This window comes from Muntiacus reevesi, chromosome 12, assembly GCF_963930625.1.
Source record: "Muntiacus reevesi chromosome 12, mMunRee1.1, whole genome shotgun sequence".
NCBI classification, from domain to species: Eukaryota; Metazoa; Chordata; class Mammalia; order Artiodactyla; family Cervidae; genus Muntiacus; species Muntiacus reevesi.
This window is the reverse complement of record NC_089260.1, coordinates 69,698,282-69,720,651: the sequence shown is the minus strand read 5'-3', so window position 1 is coordinate 69,720,651 and position 22,370 is coordinate 69,698,282. Positions and strand designations below refer to the sequence as shown.

The following is a 22,370-nucleotide window of genomic DNA, read 5'->3' as shown; positions in this document are numbered from 1 at the left end:
TGGGGCTCCTCGAGCTGCCGCCCCATTGTCACAATATAAAGGGGTTCAGGTTGCCTCCTTCCCCAGAGCGAGGCTTGGCCTTAAGGAGCACAAAGTGGATGAGACGCACAGAGTGGTCCTGGGATGCTGCCCCGTGAGCAGCAGGCGCCGTGTCCACCCGGTAACACAGAGCCCCAGAGGGAAACATCCCTGATCTGGTCAGACAGAAACCAGTCTGAGAAGGCAGGGCCCGCACGCCTTGACTGCTCCATGCCAGGGGTCTGCTCAAAGGGTGGCCAGCCATTTGCTGACCAGAGTCCTTTGGGGACCCGGCTTCCTCCTGGTGCAGTTGGCAGCATGGCCCTGGGGCAAAGGCAAGGGCTCTGCAGCCAGGGTCAGTAGGCGGGCCCCTGCATCCCTGCTCCGCGGGGCCCTGGACCCGGGTGTGTGGGCAGTGGAGCCAACAAGCTGACCTGCACACTGAGAAGGTGAACGCAGAAATTCTGCCTCCCAGGATGCCAGGAAGATGAAAGGTGCTGGCATCTGCTCATCACCCACACAAACCACCCTGCCCATGTCCTGAGAGGTATAAAGACAAGGCTTGTATTCCGTGTAATGGGACTTCATAAGAAGGTGATGACGGGTCTTTTAGTAATCATTTTCAAAAGGTCACTGAAATTGCTGGAATTGAAAGAGGTTCAGCAGCTCTCTCCTTGGAGATCACCTTTTTCATTCAGTTCATTTTTAAGAAGAGGAAACTGAGGCCTGAGTTTTCACAGAACGAAAAGCAACATTGGTCTGAAGATGGGGGGACAAAGAAGAGGTGAAGGCTGGTTTCCACCCTCTGACATCTGACATCACAAAGAAAAGGGGTGAAGAACCCAAGGCTGCTCGGAGCCAGGGTTAATTAACTCATTTCTCTCTGGCCCTCTCCTTATTGTTTCTAGAAGCAATTATGCCTTTCATACCCTTGCTCCCACTTCCAGCCACTGCACAAAACTGTCACAGATTAAATCAGATTGCTCAGCCATTTCATTAGGGAAACCCCAGCTCTCAGTCTCTGGGGGCACTTTCGCTCTTCTCAAATCAAAGCCTCCTTCAGATGAGTTCGCTCCTCCCTGGAGATGATAGGAAATCAGCCAGCAGACCTCTAAGGAGCAGGTAGACTGATGGTTTTTCTGCCTAGCACGGGCGGGATAAGGAGCTTACAGTCCAACACAGCCCCTGCTTCCGGCGTGAGCCCACCTGCCAGATAGAAACAGGGAGAAGACAAGACCTCGGGCTCCTAGCATCCACTCCATCTCATCTCGAGACCTTGGGTATGTTTCTTTCCTTGGATGGACCTCAGTTTTTTCACCTGTAAATGCAAGTTTCAAATCTTTTGTTTTCCTGCATTGTCGTTCCTGGGCTTCCCTGGTGGCTCAGATGGTAAAGAATCTGCCTGCAATGCAGGAGAACTGGGTTCAATCCCTGGGTCAGGAAGATCCCCTGGAGAAGGGAATGGCAAGCCACTCCAGTATTCTTACTTGGAGAATTCCATGAAGTGGGCAGCCTGGCGGGCTATGGTTCTTGGGGTCACAAAGAGTCGGACATGACTGGGCAATTAACACTTTCATTTTCTTTGTATTTCCTGAATCCCTTCAAAGAGCACACACAGCGTTGAGAAGAATGATAAAGTTGTTGGAAAGAGACGAAGTTAGAATTCCCTCTGATAGATAACAAAGTCTCTCTGTGCAACTTTCCTGGAGTTGCTGATGTAGAGATGAGAGAAAGACGTGATGGCTGGAGGTCGTCACTTGGAAGTGGCTGGGGGACAAGATGGACCTGGACTGGGGCTAAGACATGCTGCAGGGAAGGGGCCCGGGGGTCTGCAGGGGTGAGAGCTCACCTGCCTACTGGGCGCTCGGGGTAGGGGTGAAAGGCCCAAGCCCTGGGGTCTAGCTGATCCTGCAGACCAAGCATCAGGCTGCAGAGAGAGAGGGGCATGGTTCCCAGAGCCAGCAGCAGTGCTGTGAGGACCCTTGGGAGTGCGAGGGGGCAAGGTGGGCACACATTTGAGTGATATCTCCACAGGGAGGCCTGCAGAGCCACTCCCCATGTGTCCTGAGAGCTCCACTAGAAGCCTTGGTGACCACAGACAGGGCGGCTGAGGGACTGGGGTGACCACGGGCTCCAGGAAGTCGCTGGGAGCAGGACAGAGGCAGTAGGGCCTCTCAGGATGTCTGTGCATCCCATGCAGGGTGCTGGCTCCCCAGAGCCAGTCTGCTTACTTCCCCCTTCCCTGGACAAACCTCAGATGGAGCCCCAGAGGCGGCAGCCTTCCTGCCCGCTGGATGGGACCCCAAGGGCCCCCTTTCTCTGGGCGCTGGCTCAAGGCCCCACACAGCAGACATGAAACTTTAGAGTGAGGTTGCTGCTCCCTCCACTAGCGTGGTTTCCCCAGCACTTTCTTTGAGCACGTTTCCAGGAATGCCTGCACCACACCCGAGACAAAGAAAATTCACCCCTGCCCCCCGGAGCCAGGGTGATGCTGTTGAAACCCGCTGGCCTGCAGGAAAGGCCTGCCAGGGACAGAGCGCCCCCTTGGCTGTATTTGGGGAGGCGGGAGGCTAGATGGCGGGGAAAAGGGGTCCTGATCTTGCATCAAAGCGGCCTCGCCCTTAAACTACCCTCATTGTTTCCAGTCACAAAGACCAACAGGATCAGAACGCCGGCCTTCTCATTTGAGCAAGTGGCCCATCCAGCCACATGCTCTGCAGTGCATTGTTAAGTTTAGAGTCTGGACAAGTCTTGTGATTCTCTTAGGAAGAACTCGATGATACTACAATCTCTCAGTCTGAGTTATAAGTGATAAACTTCATGTAACTAGTTAAAATAGATTAACTTTCAAAGGACATGCTTTCTGGTTTTCCTTGTTTCACAATATACCACATAGACCCCCCCTTCCATGCCTTCACCCCACCCTTTAGGAAGTGGTGCACACCTCCCTCAGTCTCTGAAAGGCCTTGCTCTGGGAGCATTGATCTGTCCAGTATCTGAACCTGAAATGCATAGAGGAAGGATGCAAGGGTTGGATGGGTTGACTTCAGGGCCCTTTCAAACTCATAATGCCTCGATCTTAAACTAGAGACAAAGAATGGGGTGGAATGCAAGTTTCTAGGTGGGCTAGACACTGGCTGGGGGATTCCATCTCATCAATTTTCTTTGTCCTCAGGGACAGGAATAACTCTTGTCTATAGGTGTGGACTTCCTCTGCTTCAAGCAGCCTGAGAGGACACTTCTATGCTGGGATCATTTAAGCCCCTTTCTAAAATACTTGTATGAAGACCCAGAATTAAAGCTTCCCTCACCATGGACTTTCAGAAAATATACTGTAAATGGCAATAACTAGCAATTTTACGCCTACTAATTTTTTTTTTACGCCTATTAATTTTCTGCCAGGTTGTGTTCTAAGCGTTTCACAGGCTTTATCTATTAATGTTGCAGCCACAACCCAATGTTGTTTTATTATTATTCCCCAAAACAGGCAGGGAAAGGTTAAGAACTTCCCCAAGGGCATCCAGCTTCCATGCGCAGAACCAGAATTTGAACAATTATGGAACGATGTTCCAGAGACTTAGCATTTGAACAGTATGGAACAATTAAACCAGAGACTTAGCACTCTCTGTTCAAATTCCAGCTTCCCCATTACATGCTGTGTGACCTTGGACAAAATCCTTCCCCTCTCTGAGACTCAGTTTCCTTTCTGCAAAATGGGGTAAGGGATGCAAGGATGCTACCATAATCAAAGGCGACAGCAGGTGCCAAACGCTGTAGCAACACAGGAAGCAGACAACAAACAGCCTCGTTAGGGGTTTTCACTTGTCCCCATTGCTTAGAGCATGTTGAGAAACTCCAACAGAATAGACAGGTGGAAAGAGAAAGTACCCCATTTCTCATCCCCTTCGGGCTGCGGAGCCACATAACTCCTGCAGGGTAAGAGCTCCGGAGGCCGGGACCGTGGGTGTTGAGGGTCCAGGCTCCGGAGACCCTGGGGTGGGGAGTCTGAGAGGCACTCAGCCCTCAGACGAACTGCCACACTGCCGGCTGCTGGCTGTCAGCCGTACGAGGAATGGAAACTTTCTCCACCAACAACACTTGCTAGCAACTTCCCTCTCTGTGGTTTTTCTCTGTCATTCCCTTGATAAAAGAAGTAGAGCTGCGCAAATGTAACCAACATTCACGAATCTCATCTTCACATAAAAACACCCGCCTTTCAAGAAGCGAGCGGCCTGAAAAGATGATGCAGGATGTACTCTAAACTGGGTCATTCTCCACCCAGAGGGCTCGGCGCGTGGCTGACTCCCCGTGTGGATCCCCTGTGCCGTTGGCTTCGAGCGGCTTCGACAGCCCGGGGAGAGAGGAAAATGGGAAACAGCATGCGATCCACCCCGGCGCCCCCCGAGAGGCCTCTGCCCAGCTCAGAGGGTAAGTCTGGTTTCTTCAGCGAAGATGGGGCAATGGGGGTGCTGACAGCGGTTAAAACAGGGCAATGGGTACACAGGGATTCCCTATACCGTCTCTCTTGCTTTGCCTGTGCTAACATGCTCGTGATTAAATGCTAAAAATTATCAACAATGGTGTCCTGCCAGGATGCTAAGCCACTGGCATTTTACGATGGAATTTCGAAGCAGTTGGTTCGATCCTTTTATTTCATTTATAGGTGGGGAAACTGAGGCCCACAAAGCAAATGCAACTTGTATATCAGATATTGGTAGAGTTAGATTTCCAACCTAAGCTGGTCTGATTCTGAAACCTAGGTTTTTTCTACCATTCCTTGCCAACTGTGATATAATATTATGATGGGTATATTAATATTATCCTGAGTGTATGATATTATCGTGGGTACATAATGTTTGCTTGGATATATAATGCTACAAAAGCTCGGCTAGAACGTTTTCAGTGTAACTGAATGAAGCTAACCAGTAGTCCTAAGAAATCTTCCTGAAAATAAAGGAATCTTTGTGAGCATCTGTAGGACAGCAGGGACCAGGTGTCCTAGAAAGAGGGCATAGTGTGGTGAGTTAATCGAGGATGACAGGAACAGCTTTCTCCAGAGATGCAAGCCACAGTCATTCAGGGATGGCCCGAGAGTTGGGAGGGGACACTGGCAAGAAGAAACAGAGGCTGAGAGCAAACCCATGGTTTAGAGGTGCAGGTGGCCGCTAACACACTCACCTTTATTTCCTATAAGAACAGTGAGGACGTACCAATGGGTCCTTTAGGGAGTCAGAAAGGGGATGGCCAGGTTGGGTGATTCATCAGGTCTCCAGGGTGAGTCTTGGGGGCTTCGGGACACTTGGATCTCCCACCTTCTATCACAGCACCTGGGGTCTGATCGCCCTCTCCTAAGGGGTGACCCCACCTGGTGCCCCCATGTCCCTTGCAGCACTGAACTAGGCCAAGTTCACAGGCACAGCCCAGTACAACGTCTGCTAAGCACAGCTCCACACGAGCGGGGACAAAGCCAGACCAAGCCCTGTCTCCCCACCTGCCGCTTAATCCATGACATCTGTGACCCCTTGAAATAGGAGCCACCTTCTCATTTCTTCCAAAATGGAGCCACTCCATATCCACGGTCTCATGACTCCTCAGATGCCCCCAGGTGACTGCGCGGAGACCCTCCTGTTCCGTCCTTGCTCAAGTCAGATGCAGGGCAATTCTAGTGACCGTCCTGTCCGGCTCCGCAACACCCCTCCCCAGACCTAAGGGGGAAGACAGTGAGAATGTTCCCCCAGACAAAGGAGGCGGAGCCGCGTGATTAGGGGCGGGAGTGAGTGCACCCCGGGCAAAGTCCCGAGCTGTGTGCAGCTGTGCAGAGTGGCTGAGGCCTGAGCGCCTCTCCCACCTCCTCCCAACCAGCTCATGTCAGTCTGCTCTGACCGTGGCCACTTCTAGAAAAGCGATTCTGCCAGGCCCAGGGCCCCGACTGCCTGTGGGAGGCACCCCCCAGGAGCCCATCTTGTGAGGGCGCCTCTCCCACGGGGGTGGCGGGGGCGGCATGCTTGAGCGAACTCCATGAAAACATGGGCCTCCAAGGACTCGCCCATTTGCCTTTATTTTCTCAATGCAAATTATCATGAAATAAGTTTCTCTTTTTCCACTGTGTGGGTGGGAGGGTGCCTCTAGAGAAGAGGGCCAGGGGTCTCCCCGACCCTCCGCCCCCTGGTTCCGAGAATTCCCCAGGTGGTACCCGGTTTACGATCCAGGCAACCACATCAAGTGCTGGCGGCCGGTGACTTTTCCATCCCCCACCCCTGAAAAGTTTCCTTTGTGATCAGTCCTAACTTGATTTCCTCTTTCCTCTGACACCTAAGGGATGAGGTGGTACAGTCGATGCTAAGTGAATTAGTCTCGATTCAAATGATGTAAAGAAGGTGGGTTTGCATGGAACAAGCACCTTTCAGCCAACACTCCTGCTTACTCATTTGATTGATCTCAAGGACCCAGGAGGTCTCCCGGGAGCAGAACCTTTAGGCCAACAGACAGTGCTTCCACTGACTTCAAAACCCCACAGCTCCAGGCTCCATATACAGATGAGCAAGAGGCCAACAATGTGAACTTCCAGACAAACAAGTGTTCTTGAGCAGGACTGTGAATGCCTGGGAATATGCATTTGCCCGTCTGTTTTCTCCTCAACTAAGCTTTCCAGACTATTCCTGATTAGTTCTCAGAGACAAATATCATAAAACCCAGAGAGACAGCAGGGCTTGCTGGAAATAGGGCATGTCTCAGAGGCAGATGACCTTGTTGGGCTTCTGGTATTGTTCTGCAGGGGCTGCCTGACCACAGGGAAGTCACTCAGCCTTCCACAAGGCAGGCTGTCCATGGAGATCAGAGTAATTCTTCCCCAACAGCGATGAGAGCACAAAGCAGCTACCTGACACATGTGGGTGGAAGCACTCCTTTTTTAAACTCCATTTGAGGTTATCCGATGGCTCTAGGCTGTGTTTAAATGGTCTTCCCCCCTGCTCCCCCCACCCCGGAAAAAGTTTTAAAGTGGGGATTCCGTGACTTGTTCCCAAATCATCCCAAAGAGCTCATTTTCTCTGCAAATTCTATGCATGGTTCAGACTCCTGTTTGGGGCCAGACACAGGTGGAACAAACTTGAGTAAGACCCAGGGAATTCCCAAAGAGCTAGGAAATGGCATATTTCCACCCTAAAAAGAGAATTCAGTCACCTTGCTGTGATCTTTTTCCCCTCCCTATTTCTAACCTTATCACCCTGACCTAAAGTGAGATCTCACTGGCAGAGGTGGTAACACAAATCCAGACACTGCTCAGACCCCTCTCTATGCAAGGTGGAAAGAATGCTAAACTGTGCATTTACATAGCATCAAGAGTGCTGCCCAGGTGGGTGGAAAGAGGGGTGGGTGGGGCTCTAGGGAGGAAGAAGGGGGAGGCAGTCTCAGAGCCAGGGGACTACTTCTCAGTGAGTGGTGCTCAGACCACCTGCCTCGATCCCCTGGGTAACCATCAAAAACGCAGATTCCAGGACTTTCCTGGTGATCCACTAGCTAAGACTCTATACTACCAATGCAGGGGACCCAGGTTCAATCCCTGGTCAGGGAACTAGTTCCCACATGCCCCAACTAAGCGTTCACATGTCACAGCAAACACCAGACACAGCCGAATAAATAAATAATTTAAAAAACACATTTTGGGGCCCCACTCTAGACCTGCTCATCAGAATCCAGGGATGGTGGGAGGGGGCAGCATGCCTCATTTCCTACAAGTCTCCTGGTGCCTCTTAAGCTTTCTAAAGCTTGCAGACCACAGACCTGCTGCTACACCAGCATACAAGGAGCGAGAGAGGAGAAGCCAGCCTGTCTCCCTTGTGTCTCTCTGTCATTGTTTGTAAAAAGTGGAAATTCAAGTTACTTGGTGCTTACATGCAGCAGTCATGAGGCCACATGCTTTAGACACATCAACTCTGAATTCTCACCTAGAGCTGAGGTTCATCCCTGCTAGCATCTCCACTTGGCAGCTGAGGAAACTGAGAGATGAAATGGTCCAGTTACTTGCCTGAGGCCATATGACTGGGATTTGGGAAGCCAGTGGCCTGAATCTAGAGTTCCCCCATCACCCCGACATTATATGCCTGGAGGGAATGGACTTGCTAAAAGGACAGGTGTTCCCTAGGATGAGGGACAGTGTGGTCACCAGAGCAAATGACACAGACACTCAAGTGGCCTTGTGAAAGACAGACAGAAACCCAAGTCAGCTCTTAACTAGAGGCACATTCCCCATCTGGTCTCACTGACTCCACTGCTGGTACTTACGATGGCTTTAGGACGAATATTATTCAGCTTTTGAACTGCACGTGTAATATTTGTACATTTCAGGGATACCATGCAAATTATGACCAATCCACCAAACCTGACTTCACATTAGTTAGAATGGGATTAATGATTTTTTTTTAAAGTAAATTAACATAAAAAGAAACACAAACACTAGGCTCAGAGGGCTAGTGTTCCAGCATACAAGGAGTTTCCTGGTGGCTCAGATGGTAAAGAGTCTGCCTGCAATGCAGGAGACCCAGGTGCAGACTCTGGGTTGGGAAAATCCCCTGGAGGAGGGCATGGCAACCCACTCCAGTACTGTTGCCTGGAGAATCCCCATGAACAGAGGAGCCTTGTGGGCTGCAGTTCATGGGGTCCCCAGAGTTGGACATGTCTGAAGCAACTCAGCAGGCATGCAGTATAGGTGGTGCTCAGCTGTGACGAGGAGAGCGGGTGGTCAAGAGCGGAGTCTGCTGTTAGGTTACCTGGTTCTGAAACTAGGCCCTCAACTTGCTGGTTGTTTTTTTTGGCAAGACTCTCCACCTTGATGTCCCATCCTAGAGTCTCAGAATCTGCTCAGTCCTACACTTGCCCATCTAATTGACAGAGAAGACCTCTCTGAGCCATTGTGTCTCCCTTTCCAGACCATTACAAAGGACCCACAGGCACAAGTGGCCCATGGTGACCAAGAGAACTCAGCAGACCTGCTATCAGGCCACTCTGCCCAGGCCTGTCTCATTGTTTATGTGTGTGTTGGTGCCAGGGGTATTTCCTGTGAAAGATAACTAAAAGTAAGACCTGCTTTGACTCCTCCGTAGGCCATGAGTTTGAGCATGACTCAAGGGAATGCAAAACAAGAAGCTGAGCTCACTAAGTTGGTTAACTCCTGTCCCACCATCTGCACTGAGTAGCTTTGTGTCAATTCTGAAGCCACAGTTAAATCAGTTTTTGTCCCAATTTGTCATGAGTCAAAGGTCAACTGGGCAGAGCGTGGTAACTAAGTCCCAAAAGGAGCAAAGAAGCTTCATGACCTCACCATGAGCTTGGCAACCCCCATGCTCTCCCCTGAACATGTTTCTGAAACTCCTTCAGCCTTGCTTTCTTCACCTTTTAAATAAGAAGATGAAAGCGAAAGTGAAAGTCGCTCAGTCCTGTCCGACTCCTTGCAGCCCCATGGACTATACAGCCATGAAATTCTCCAGGCCAAAATACTGCAGTGGGTAGCCTTTCCCTTCCCCAGGGGATCTTCCCAACCCAGGGATCAAACTCAGGTCTCCCACATTGCAGGTGGATTCTTTCCCAACTGAGCCACCAGGGAAGCCCAAGAATACTGGAGTGGGTAGCCTATCCCTTTTCCAGCGAATCTTCTCAACCCAGGAATTGAACCAGGGTCTCCCGCATTGCGGGCAGATTCTTTACCAACCGAGCTATCAGGGAAGCCCAAATAAGAATATATGTTCCGTATATTTATCGTGTTGTATGGAGACAAGAAAGTAAAGAATGCCTGCTTTTGCAAGATGGTTATACATGGGATTTACTAAAGGCTTTCTGCATTTTAAAGGAAATGATAGGCCCTGCCTGGTGGTCCAGGGGCAAAGGCTCGGGGCTCTCAATTCAGGGGGCCCGGGTTTGATCCCTGGTCAGTGAACTAGACCCCACATGCCACAACTAAAAGATTCTTCATACTGCAACCAAGACCAAATGCAGCCAAATAAACTAAAAACTTTTTTGCACTTGGATTGTTATTTTCCTATGTAGCTAATTAATATGGCTTTCTCTCAATGGCTCAGGCCACTGAAATTCATATAGTAAAAAATTAGTTTATACTGAAATACAAAAAAGCACAGATGCTCTTTATATATTTTTAAATGTAATTAGTTATGTCTCCAGGACTATTAATACTGTAAATGTAGCCTTGTGGTTAGAGTTTACTAAACTTATACATCAATAAATTCTACTTGTTTATACAATTGAAAACCAAACAAAAAAATGAATGATAATGCTACTCTAAGGAATAATAATGCAAAAAAAGGGCCTGTCCTCTTGTGACCAAGTAATATTTGTGGCTAGTAAGTTTCTGCCTCGGTCTCCTTCCACTTTTGGATTCATTTCCTATTTTACACTTTTGTACAGTGTGTTTAATCTGACTCATTTTTGCATTCAGCTATCAGCAAATATTTGGTCTCTTGAATTGCATCTTCTATTCTCACCAAATGGCGTTTATTTTTAGAAGATAAGAATATTTTTAAATTTACGGGACTAGAGGCTTTGCAAAATTCAGAACACTACTGGCTGAGGCTGGCCTGGGATCACAACGGAAATGATAACCTCACCCCCTGCCATAAACATGATACCAGCTACCGCTGACTGAGGCAGGCTCTGTTCATACACTTCTTCATGAATCCTAACCTGATGCAAGAGGTCCAGTGTGATAGTTCCAATTTTAATACATGAAGAAATCAAGCTCAGATGAGTTAAAAATAAATTTCTCCCCAACTCACAGAACAATTATGCAGAGGAGGTGGAATTTAAGCCCGGCCTGATTGATTTCAAAGCTGGTCCTTTCTTCTGAAAGCTCTCCCTGGATTTCTCCTTTGTCTGCCCAGCACGCATCTCATCACTTAATTCGGTTCCTTATCTTGAGTCTGCAATAATCCTGTCTGCTTCCTCTGAGCAACTCTTCCCTGTATCCTTCATTTATCTGACTTAATTCAAATGCTCTGCTCTCCACAAAGCTAGGGACTACAGAAGTCCATAATCATGCATTTGAGTTTTATGAGCAAATGTAAGTTTTCTATTTTGCATTAATTTCACCATAGGGACCAAAGTTCATGGAGACTTCGGAGGGATTCTAGCCCCAGACCTTACTTAAAACAGCCGCCCTTCCCACAAAAGTACAAACCAAACTCTATCTCCCCCTGACTTTGCCGTCTGTTTTTCCAGTGCTGGGGAAACAAGGTGATGGGGTGGACCTAAAATCCCTCGCAAAAGACCAAGCAAGGGCCATAACCTAGAAGCCAAAGTTCGAACTCAGTTTTTCTCAGTGATGCTTAAGTGTCATAGCTATCAAAAAACATCATTATTACGGAAATTCCACAGGAAACTCAACTCTGTTATTGTGAAATTGAAACCCTCCAGCCCCTGAAGCCTGTTTTCCCCTGCTTGAAACAAATCTTTTACAAAGGGATTTTGTTTTTGTTTCTGTTTTTACCATTAGGAAAAGACGGTTGCTCTGTTCCACAGCCTTAATCTTGAATCGGAGATCAAAGCCCCGGCTTCTTTTGTAGACACACAGCTTGTTTCAAGGTTCCATTGCTGTCACAGATAACAAAGCTGTGCGTCTCATTTTCACGCTTGTTTTTCAAAACGGTCTGGTTCCGTCACCCCACCCCCACCCCCTACCATCCTGCTTGCCACAAATCAGGCTTCCTTCTGCTGGACCCTTTAAAAAGCTCAGCACGACGGCAGTTTTCCAAGGCCTAATAGCACCGGGACCTCCTCACGTGTTCATTTGGTAAACCTGCCTTGAGCATCCCGGGCTGGGTGCACAAGACTGCTCCTCCTAAAGTTCACAGCCATTCCCTGACGGTCACACATACACCACATACAACCCCGGCTCACTGCCTCAAAGGCAAAGGCAGGGCCGGAGAAGCCGGACCACAGGAAGGCTGGGCTCCTGAGCATCAGCTGACCTCTGAGTCGACAGAGGTGGGAGGGATGAGAGGGGGAGAGCAGAGTGTGGTCCAGGCGGAGGGAACAGCCTGTTGACTGGCTCTGCGGATGGGTAATCTGGCCGGCTGGGAAAAACACAGCGGCCCATCTCAGAGCAATGCAGGCAATGGAGACCCTGTTACTAAGTGGTCGTTCCATAGTTGGGGGCTGTCAATCTAAGAAGAACAGATTTCTGTCATGAAGGCATTTTCCAAACCCTCATTTTCCAGAGTAACCCACATCCCAGGGGGGAAAATGTGACCACACTCAGAGCCGCAAATCAGTCTCAAAACCAGGACGATTTACCAGCATCTGGACAAACCTGATGCACCAGGCCTGGCTTCCTGGCACGATGCCTTCCTCCGTCCCCTACCTAACATTCTACCTGCAATTTCGTGCCCTTTTTCTTAAAGAGGACCTCCAGATATATAGAGGTTTCATGTCCCACCAAGTCTGGCTCCATCCCTTGTTAGAACTCGGGAGTTTGGGCTTGAAGCCCAACTGTAGTGCTATCACTAATTATTGAACCAGGTCTGGGCTGCACGAGGGATGAGCTCTTTCTTGATTCAGCAAAGCAGAGGGTGACAGATGACTCCCCACAGGTGCGGGGAGGGTCAGAGACCTCACAGGTCAGCCGTCCCCGGGGACTCCACTCCTTCTCATGAGCCCTCCCCGACTCCGACGACCACGGCCACCATGAGTCACTTTTGGTTTCCATCTCACACACAGGGACGTTTGTTCTTACAGGGTGTGTTGTCTGTGACTCAGCTTCCCCAAGTGAACAATCCATCTGAGCACACTATTCCATGGCCATCTCTCATTTCTCATTTATTCTTACTCATCCTCATACTTAAACTCTCTGTCAACTTAGTCTGATGGAGATTATGTGAGTTGGAGACTACAAGACAGATGGGCTGTAAGGGGCAGGGGCTAGAGGTCCCACCTAGATCCTAGAAGGTGGCCACCAAGCCTGCCTGGGGTGAACGGGGCAGGAGTGACCCTCCTTCCATGACTGATGCATTCTCTAGACTATGAGCTCCGTGACAGCAGGGAGACTTGGCTTGCCTTGTTCACCATGCCTCACCCACAGTAGGGGCTCAGCAAATAATTGGTGAATGAATGAATAAATAGTATGTTACCCAGAATTTTGAGTTCAGATGCCCAGCCAGCAAATAGACTAATAAATGCAACATCACAGCAAACAATAATTTTCTTTGCCAATTCGTTGTTGTTATTGTTCAATCACTAAATCATGTCTGACTCTTTGTGACCCTATGGACTGCAGCACACCAGGCTTTCCTGTCCTTCACTCTCTCCTGGAGCTTGCTCAAACTCAAGTCCATTGGGTCAGTGATGCCATCCAACCATCTCATCCTCTGTCACCTGCTTTTCCTCCTGCCCTCAATCTTTCCCAGCATCAGAGTCTTCTCCAGTCTGTAGGATAAGCTATTTCCCCAAAGATGTCCCTGATACTCCCCTGTAGCTGAGGTACCTGAATCACTTGTGAAACAAGGCCTTGCTTAGTGACAAAAGGCAAACACACATGCTGTCACTCTATCTTTAGTCTACAGTAAGCTGTACTAACCTCAACCAGAATGAGCCAGAAAGCAGCCTTTCCTTTTCAAAACTGCACCAGAATTACTTTCAACATATGTATGATGAGTACTTGATTTTTTTCCTACCTCTCCACCAGCAAAGGTCCTTGTTAAATAGACTTCTGACTTGGCACCTTACATTCTGTGGGGAAGAAGGGCTTTATTGAGCTTCAGAGTCAATAACCTCCTGGTCCTGGTGGGTCCCCAGAACTCACAGGGCCTAGCCCTGACACCCCCACTTCAATAACTTACAGATGTGGGACTCGCAAGCCCCAAGGAGGGTACCTAAAGTCATGGTAATAAGACAGGATGTTTTCACAACATCTCATCATTCATGGGTGCTGCTATATACTTTCATCTTATCTCACAAAAATCCTGGAAAGAGGAGTAATTAGCTCCATTTTAAAGATGGGAAAATGGAGGCTAGTAGACATTCCAGGACTTGCCCAAGAGTATATGGATCAGTAGACACAAGGGAACACCCTGGAGTCAGACCTCGTGACCTCAGCTCAAAGACCTCTGGATCCCCCTTTCCCAGATGAAAATGTCCAGGCCAGGGCAGGGATGAACAGGAGAGTAGGTCACCTGGCCCTCTGGGTTCTTTCGGGCACCTGACTCACCATTCCTGAAGAGAGGAGGACCAACTGAAAATTGCTGTTTCGAAACAATCAGCTGCCTTTTGCTGTGAAGCCCCCAGGAAGGCCTTACCTCTGCCTCCCACCTTGGTTTTGTCTCCCCAGAGCTGGATAGTGACTTTCTGGCTGTGCTAAGCGACTACCCGTCTCCTGACATCAGTCCCCCAATATTCCGCCGTGGGGAGAAACTGCGCGTGATTTCTGAGTGAGTGAGCTTTCCAAAACTTTTACGATGCCCCTGAAGAACTCAATGCTGGTGGGAATTGTTAGATTTTTGCTACAGTTGTCTGGTTCCCCATGGGTCCTGGTCCCGTTGTGAGGTGAGAAAGTTGGCCCAAACAGCGGGCCTCCGGGCTTAAGCCTCCTGACTGCCGCTGGTGCTCTCTAAAATTTTCACTGGCTCCCAGTTGCCTAATGGATAAAATTGAGATTTCTTAACTTGGCTTTTGAGACCCTTTACGATCCAGCTTCTGTTTCTTATGTTGGCCTCATCTCCCCCCAACATGGGCAAGGTTGAGGTTATACATTAATGCAAACTCAGGAAGAGGACTCAGGGATCTGAAGAAAAAAAAAAAAAACTTCTGATGATAAACAGAAAGGTATTGCCTTCTGACCTATTGTCTCTTTTAGATTTGAAAAAGCCTGTAGAAGACATAGGGTCTCTGAGCCCCTTTTATTTAGGTCCTCACTGATGTAGACATGTGAAACTATCTTGGTTACATCTCAGGGTCTAATTTAGCAGAGTAAACATTTATTTTTTAAAAAGCCTCCAACCATGGAAGACAAGCCAGAAACAGCTGCTGATCCCTGAAGGGTGGCTATTGCCAGCATGTGGGAAGAATTTCTGTTTAGATCAAAATGGGGGGATACACTTAAAAACTAAATTTTCATAGGGAAAAAGTCTAGTTAACGTGGCCAAGGACAGACCTTGAAAAAGGAACATCCCAATGCACCCTGGGTTACATCCGGTTACTCTGTTCATTCATTCACTTACTCACCACTTCCCTAGTCATTCTTTTCCATTTGTTCTTATCCTTCTAGTGAAGGGGGCTGGTGGAAAGCCATCTCTCTTAGCACCGGTCGAGAAAGTTACATTCCTGGAATATGCGTGGCCAGAGTTTACCATGGGTAAGTACGTTTCTAAAATAGCATCAATAAAGCATGATCTCTATGAGAATGTGGGCTTCCCTGTGGCTCAAACAGAATAGAATCTGCCTGCAATGCAGGAGACCTGGGTTCAATTCCTGGGTTGGGAAGATCCCCTGGAGAAGAAAATGGCAACCCACTCCAGTATTCTTGCCTGGTGAATTTCGTGAACTAAGGAGCTTGGCGGGCTATAGTCACGGGGTCACAAAGAGTCAGACATGACTGAGTGACTAAATTTCACTCATTTCTATGAGAGTGCATAGAGAGATCCCAGCAGGGGACACTGGAAAGGAAGGTGTTGGTTCAGCAGGGTCACTTCTAATCTTAGCTCAGTCTCTAAGCACAGAGGTGTCCTTGGGTTAACCCTTTCTCCCTCTGAGACTCAATTTCTCCATTAGGAAGATGAGTAACGGACCTCGCAGGTGTAATGTGGTGTTGCTATAGCCATAAGGATTCAGGAACTGTGATCAGAAGAGGCAACAGACAAAAGTCAGCCAATCTGAGACGCAAATCCAGAGACTCTCACTGAGTCTGTATGACAGTGGGCATGTGTCAGCTTCCTATACCCACTCATTAAATTAAATAAGAGCATAGTATAGAACGACAGGAGTGATGATCTACAGCCATGGGACCAGAGTCAGGCTGTTAGGAGAATGAGTTCTCGGAGCGGTGCCTGGTGCTACCAGCAGTGCTCAGCACATATTGTGGGTGCACAGGTGCTCAGGCGTGTCCAGCTCTTAATGAGCCTATGAATGGGAGCCCGCCAGGTTCCTCTGTCCGTGGGATTCTCCAGGCAAGAATACTGGAGTGGGTTGCCATTTTCTCCTCCAGGGGATCTTCCCGACCCAGGGATCAAACTCCTGTCTCCTGAGTCTCCTGCATTATCAGCTGGATTCTCTACCACTGAACCACCTGGGAAACCCACTCAAAACAGACCAGCCACATTCTTATCAAATCATATCCAGCATATGGAGAACATGCTGCCAAAAATGCTTACACACCCACCTGGACAAATGGAGAAATCAAGCAAAAAAGGAGCCCCTTTAAATAATAGAGCATGCAGATGAGAAAGCAAAGATGTTTCTCTCCCCTGCAGTCATACAGAAGAGGCCACGGGACATGACAGGTGAGCCCTGGTGGCCGGCACACCCCAGCCAGGAAAGGTGTGGCTCAGCCTGGCTTCCACTGTGGGGCCTTGGAAAAAAATTCCTCAGTCTCCATGAACCAGTCTCCTCATCTGTCCAGCTACCAAGGCCAGACCTTGGCATATAGGGCGGGAGAAGGGAACTCCACTTTTCACTTGAGGGGTCCAGAAATAACTTCCTTACAGTCAGAGAAAGCAAGCCACCTGCTCACCTGGGGAAGCAGAGCCAACTGCCTAAGTTTTCTGAAGCATGGAACCCAGTGCATGTCATTCAGTGTTACTGATTCTGATGATGAGTACCAAGAGCTGTCCCTGCGCTGAGGATGACAAAGCTGAGCAGAGGAGGGGCGGTGGTTGCTATGAGAGTTACGTCCTGAAAGAGACGTGAGTCATGTAACTCTTATCAGCTGTGTGTCACTGATCCATCTGTGCACTCAGCCAACAGGCCTCAGTACTTTCGTGCTGAAGAGGCGGTGCTGAATGCCGGCATGAGTGGGGACGGGGGGTGAAGAACCCAGATAAGTAAGATGCAATCCTGACCCTACAGAGCTTCCAGGTCTAGCTGGTGCAATAGTGTCCTGAAAACCCAGAGCAGGAAGACAGGGGGTGCAGCACAGTGGTAATGGAGTTGGAAAAATGCACCCCAGTTCTAGCACTGTCCGTTGCGATGTGGGTGCGTGCATGCCCAGTCACTCGAATTCGATTCTTTGTGACCCCACGGGCTGCAGCTTCCAGGCTCCTCTGTCCATGGGATTTCCCAGGCAAGCATACTGGAGTGGGTTACCATTTCCTACTCCACGGGTGGGGTCACTTCAACAAATTAATCACTCTGGCCCTTAGCATCCTCATCAGTGAGATAGAAGGTATGCTCTTGATCTTAGGTGGTTGATATGAAGGTTAGATTTCAAGTGTGTGATATGGTATGGGCCCATAATTAGTATTCATGCATGGATGTTGTTATCACCATTGTTTTATTATCTTCATTTTTATAAGTGGAATCTCATGAAAGGACTTGAAAGGTTGAAGGTTTATCACGTATGCTAAAACAAATTAGTATGCCATGTATCACGGAGAACTAAGGGAATAGTTGAAATATTTGGCCAAATATGGCATCACCATGATCTTACCAACAAGGGCTCTCTTGGAGACCAGCACATAAGTAAAATGGTATCTGATGTTATGTCTGCAGGTTTCTCACACGTGGTGGGAAGCCTCAGCCAGCCACGCCAATGGCCTGCTTTCATGCCACGGGGAATATTAAAGGGTGAGAAATAGCAGAGTGTTAATGCTGCCACAATACTCACTCATCCAGACATGTGATCAAAAGCCAGGGCCCGTTCCCTGAAACACAACATCAATTAAGAAGGGATGTGCAATTGCTTCCGAATACACAGCAGCCAACTGCTAACAGCATTTCTGCAACACGAGTCAGGGCCCTTCCCCTCAGAACTCAGGCTCCTTTGTGTTCCCAGCTGCTTTCTAAAGCATATTCAAAGTGCCCACTCTCCTCTGAAGGTGAGCATTCCACTGGAAAGCTGGGCTACAGTATTATAACTGTTTTATTTTTTAACAGTGAAGTGAAAAAAAATGCAAAGAAATGCATCATGCAATGACAACCGAGTTTAAAACATGTTGAAAGGGAGAAAACAAGGAGGAAATAGAATGTGTGCAGGGTGGGGCGTCAGGTGGTGAAATTAGGCACCGCCATTTCTTTCATTTTCTTTCTTTCTTTCTTGTATTGACTCATTCTTTCATGGCTATATACCATGGCTTGATAACCTGGACACCCAGGTGAGCAAGACAAAACCCAAACGACAGACACAGTCCCTGCCCCCGCGGATGGAGGAGCTGAGCAGTCAGAGTATAAGGAACATAGACATTAAATAATCTGCCCAAAAGGTCCTTTATCATGTTTTAAGATGCTTTTATATAATACAGAATGGGTACCATGTAGCTGGCATTTAAGAAACAGGATGAGAAAGATGCTGTGTGCCTCTCCGTGTCATTATGCTGTGTAACACCTGCCTTGCAGCAGGTATTTGGGAATATTTGAAAGATTAAAAGAATAAATGAATGATGAATCATTGATTGCCTTGCTCTTTTTTTTAATCCCAACAGCAGGTTTTATGTTAGCTGGACCTGGATCATTTCTGCATCCCTCCTGTCTTCTGGTGGGGAGGGTACATTCAGGGTACTCATAGCTATCTTTCTTGTCCCCAGCTGGCTGTTTGAAGGGCTGGGCAGAGACAAGGCTGAGGAGCTGCTGCAGCTGCCGGACACGAAGATCGGTTCCTTCATGATCAGAGAGAGTGAGACCAAGAAAGGTGAGCAGCCTTGAACACATCTTTCCATGCAGGGGTCAGAGAACAAGCTTTGCTCTGGGCTGATTCATGCATCACCTGGCTCAGGTCCCCTTCCTCCCACGATGCACGTGAATCAACCCATGTGGTGAGCTTCCAAAAGCCCACACACCGGCAGGGTGGCCAGCACCGAAACCGGGGCACTGGAGCCAGGCCGCAGGGAGCTGGTGGGCCACAGGCTCAGGCTCTGACCCACGCCAGGCCTGGCAGACTCCCGCTGCAGAATTTCCCAGCCTCGGAGGAAAGATGAAAACGCCAGTGGGCAGTGCCCAGGCCAGAGAGAGCATGGGCCGCAAAGCTCTGTGACTGGGGCAAGTCATGTACTTCTCTGACCTCAGTTTTCTCATCTGTGAAATGGAGAGAAAACCCTTTCCTTGTGAGACTGTGGTGTGATTCAAATGTAATGATATTTGTTGTGCTCTCACGACACAGCAGACCTTCAATCTTAGTCTCTGCACTCTACAATGAAATCAGACAGCTTAGAGGACTGGGACAAGCAGATTCACCATGGCCTTCACCACTGTAATTTTCATACATCCTGTGCAATAAGTAATTTGGTGAAAAAGAAATAGCCGGGCTTTGCCATGGTTCAAAGCAAGAGTCTCCAGCTCTAGTTTGGCCTGTACGAATCACTAAGAAGTCACCTCCTCTCTCTAGGCCTCTTTTCCTTTCTCTATAGCACGGGATTAACAACAGGAATGTATTTGGCAAGTGTCTGGAATAAGTGGTGGTGGTTTAGTTTGCTAAGTCGTATCCGACTCTTCTGACCCCATGGACTGGAGCCCGCCAGGCTCCTCTGTCCATGGGATTCTCCAGGCAAGAATACTGGAGTGGGTTGCCATTCCCTTCTCCAGGGGATCTTCCCCACCCAGGGATCAAACTCAGTTCTCCTGCACTGCAGGCAGATTCTTTACCAACTGATCTACGAGGGAAGTCTGGAATAGAGTATGCGTAAATTCACAGAAGCCAAACATTGATAGCTGGGGCTTACTCATGGAGAGTTAACATTAACTTCTTGAATACAGAAAATAGCCCCACAATCTCAGCCTGCTTCTTGTACACCCACCATCAAAGAAGAGAAAGTGTGGTTTCTGAGACTATCTCCCACGTGCTTATTAAGCACCAGAGCTACCTGGTACTGGATTGAGCTTTCCAGTAAAATGAGCGTCAGCTTTCCTCTGGGGAAGCAGGGACCTTCTCTGTGATATAATGAAGAATCCAGGACCAACCTTTTTCTTAAAAAACCTAAATATGCAGGGTGAGAGCAAAAGCAAAGCAGAGGCGAAACTTCCTTGGCAGGTCCCAAGACCCAGGCTGGGTCAGGGGGTGGTGGGGGATGGACCCCAAGTGTAGCAGCCAGAGCTGATCTAAAAATAGGCTGAGCCGCAGGCTGGGTGGGGGCGGCAGGCCCTGCTCCCTCGGGTATGCAAAGTTCTCATAAGTTTCCACCTGCAGCTCTTGAACTGCTCGCTGTCCTTTCAGTCCCTGTTGCCATTACCGGAAGACACATGCTGAGCCGCCGCAGAGGGCGGGCCTGGGAGACTGAGGGATGCTGGCCCCTGGGGCTGGAGAGGCCTGCCCCAGGAGGACAAGGTCCCACCCGCCTCGGGGCGGCCACTTCTGAGCGGCGTGCCTCCAGCCATTTCACTGCTTGCTCTGAGTCTCAGTTTCTCCAGCTGTAACAGCATCTGAGGACAATACCTCCCAGGGTCTTTCTGAGAATCAACAGAGAGGTTGCTATGAAATAGCTTAGCCCCTGGCCCTGCATATGCAAGCCACAGCTCAGTACATGCAAGCTTCCCTCCCCACTCATTGCCTTGTCTGCTTCTCTGCCCCCCCAGAACTCTAGAAGACAGCAAGGAGGACCCGTGTGTGTGTGTGTGTGTGTGTGTGTGTGTGACTCAGTCGTGTCCAACTCTTTGCGACCCCGTGGACTATATCCCCCCAGGCTCCTCTGTCCACAGAAATCTTCCGGCAAGAATACTGGAGTAGGTTGTTATTTCCTACTCCAGGGGATCTTCCCAATCCAGGGACTGAACCCATGTCCCCTGCATTGCAGGCAGATTCTTCACCATCTGAGCCACCAGGGAAGCCCGAGAACCCTTACATGTGACCTAAGCTCAGTTCTCTCACTTTCCATTTGAAGCAATGGAGGCTAAGAGAGGTGCAGAAACTCACCCAACGTTCTACTCTGATGAACCCATCTTGGGTTACTCCTCTCATGGTGCTGAAGAAAAAATAATACATTTTATATTGCTGAGGGATACTCAGAAAAATGTCTTCACGGCCGTATTTTCTTCATTTCTGAGAACACCATGCCCAAGTCAGAGGGGAAGGGTCTAAGAAAAAGGGGCCACAACTGTAAAGCCCCTTCAGCTGCGTGATGGGGCAGCATTGGTGGGTCAGAGAGGAAAACGAGAGCACAAATATCTCAGAGTGTGAACTCAAGAAAGACTCAAGAATGACCGCAGAATCAGGACGTACAGATTACAACCCAATGTTGGTCATTTCATTTAGTCTAAAGACCCCGGTGGCTCAGACGGTAAAGAACTCGCCTACAATGCAAGAGACCTGGGTTTGACCTCTGGGTTGGGAAGATTCCCTGGAGGAGGGCATGGCAACCCACTCCAGTATTCTTGCCTGGAGAATCCCATGGACAGAGGAGCCTGGCGGGCTACAGTCCATGGGGTCGCCAAGAGTCGGACACGACTAAGCGACTAAGCACAGCACACCAGAGCCCACAAAAGGATGTGGAAACCTCCCAAATGGTAACTAACGAAGCAAAGATTTAGCCTCTGTGTTTGGAAATCTGCACTGCAGGTACTATCCCTGGTGGTCCAGGGGCTAAGACTCCATGCTCCCAATGGGCGGGGTTCAATCCCTACTCAGGGAACTAGATCCCACATACCAAAACTTAGAGTTTGCATGCTGCAACTTAAAAAAAAAATAGATCCTGCATGCTGTATCAAAGATCAAGATCCCATGAGCCACAACTGAGACTCAGTGCAGCCAGATAAAATAAATACACGAATATTTTTGAAAAGAAAAGAGCATTGAGATACAGTTAATGCAACTGGACTGCTCAAATACCATGTTCCTAGAGATTCCAAAGAGTGAGCTACATCCAAACAGATGAGGTGCGAGCAGTTGTTGCTCAAAACACAAGAGCATGTGTCTGGGTAACACGGTCGTATCATAAGGCTGAGGAGGTCTCTCCACCTCCACAGTGGTAGGCTCCTTAGCTGGTGGCCCTGGGGTGATGACCTGTCCTCCACTCCCTGCAGGTTTTTATTCGCTCTCGGTGAGACACCGGCAGGTGAAGCATTACCGAATCTTCCGTCTGCCAAACAACTGGTATTATATTTCCCCGAGGCTCACCTTCCAGTGCTTGGAGGACCTGGTGAATCACTATTCTGGTAAGAATCACTCCATCAAGACCAACACGTGACATCCCTCTTGGCTCACTGCCTACCCCCTG

General features: G+C 48.9%; 2 protein-coding genes across 4 annotated transcripts in view; one reads left to right on the top strand and one right to left on the bottom strand.

The window, feature by feature from the left end:
- TG (thyroglobulin) overlaps positions 1–22,370 on the bottom strand; it is a 234,211-nt gene that overhangs the window by 66,375 nt on the left and 145,466 nt on the right. The window lies entirely within an intron of this gene.
- Positions 1–22,370, top strand: part of SLA (Src like adaptor) — a 36,468-nt gene that overhangs the window by 7,013 nt on the left and 7,085 nt on the right. For 2 of the 3 annotated variants that reach the window (XM_065902861.1, XM_065902860.1), the window contains exons 1-5: positions 4,269–4,446; positions 14,348–14,447; positions 15,284–15,370; positions 18,753–18,856; positions 22,177–22,308. In XM_065902861.1, the coding sequence (XP_065758933.1) occupies positions 4,269–4,446; positions 14,348–14,447; positions 15,284–15,370; positions 18,753–18,856; positions 22,177–22,308 (601 nt within the window). Of the gene's footprint in view, positions 1–4,268; positions 4,447–14,347; positions 14,448–15,283; positions 15,371–18,752; positions 18,857–22,176; positions 22,309–22,370 lie in introns of those variants that run through there. The other variant, XM_065902862.1, reaches the window with a different exon arrangement.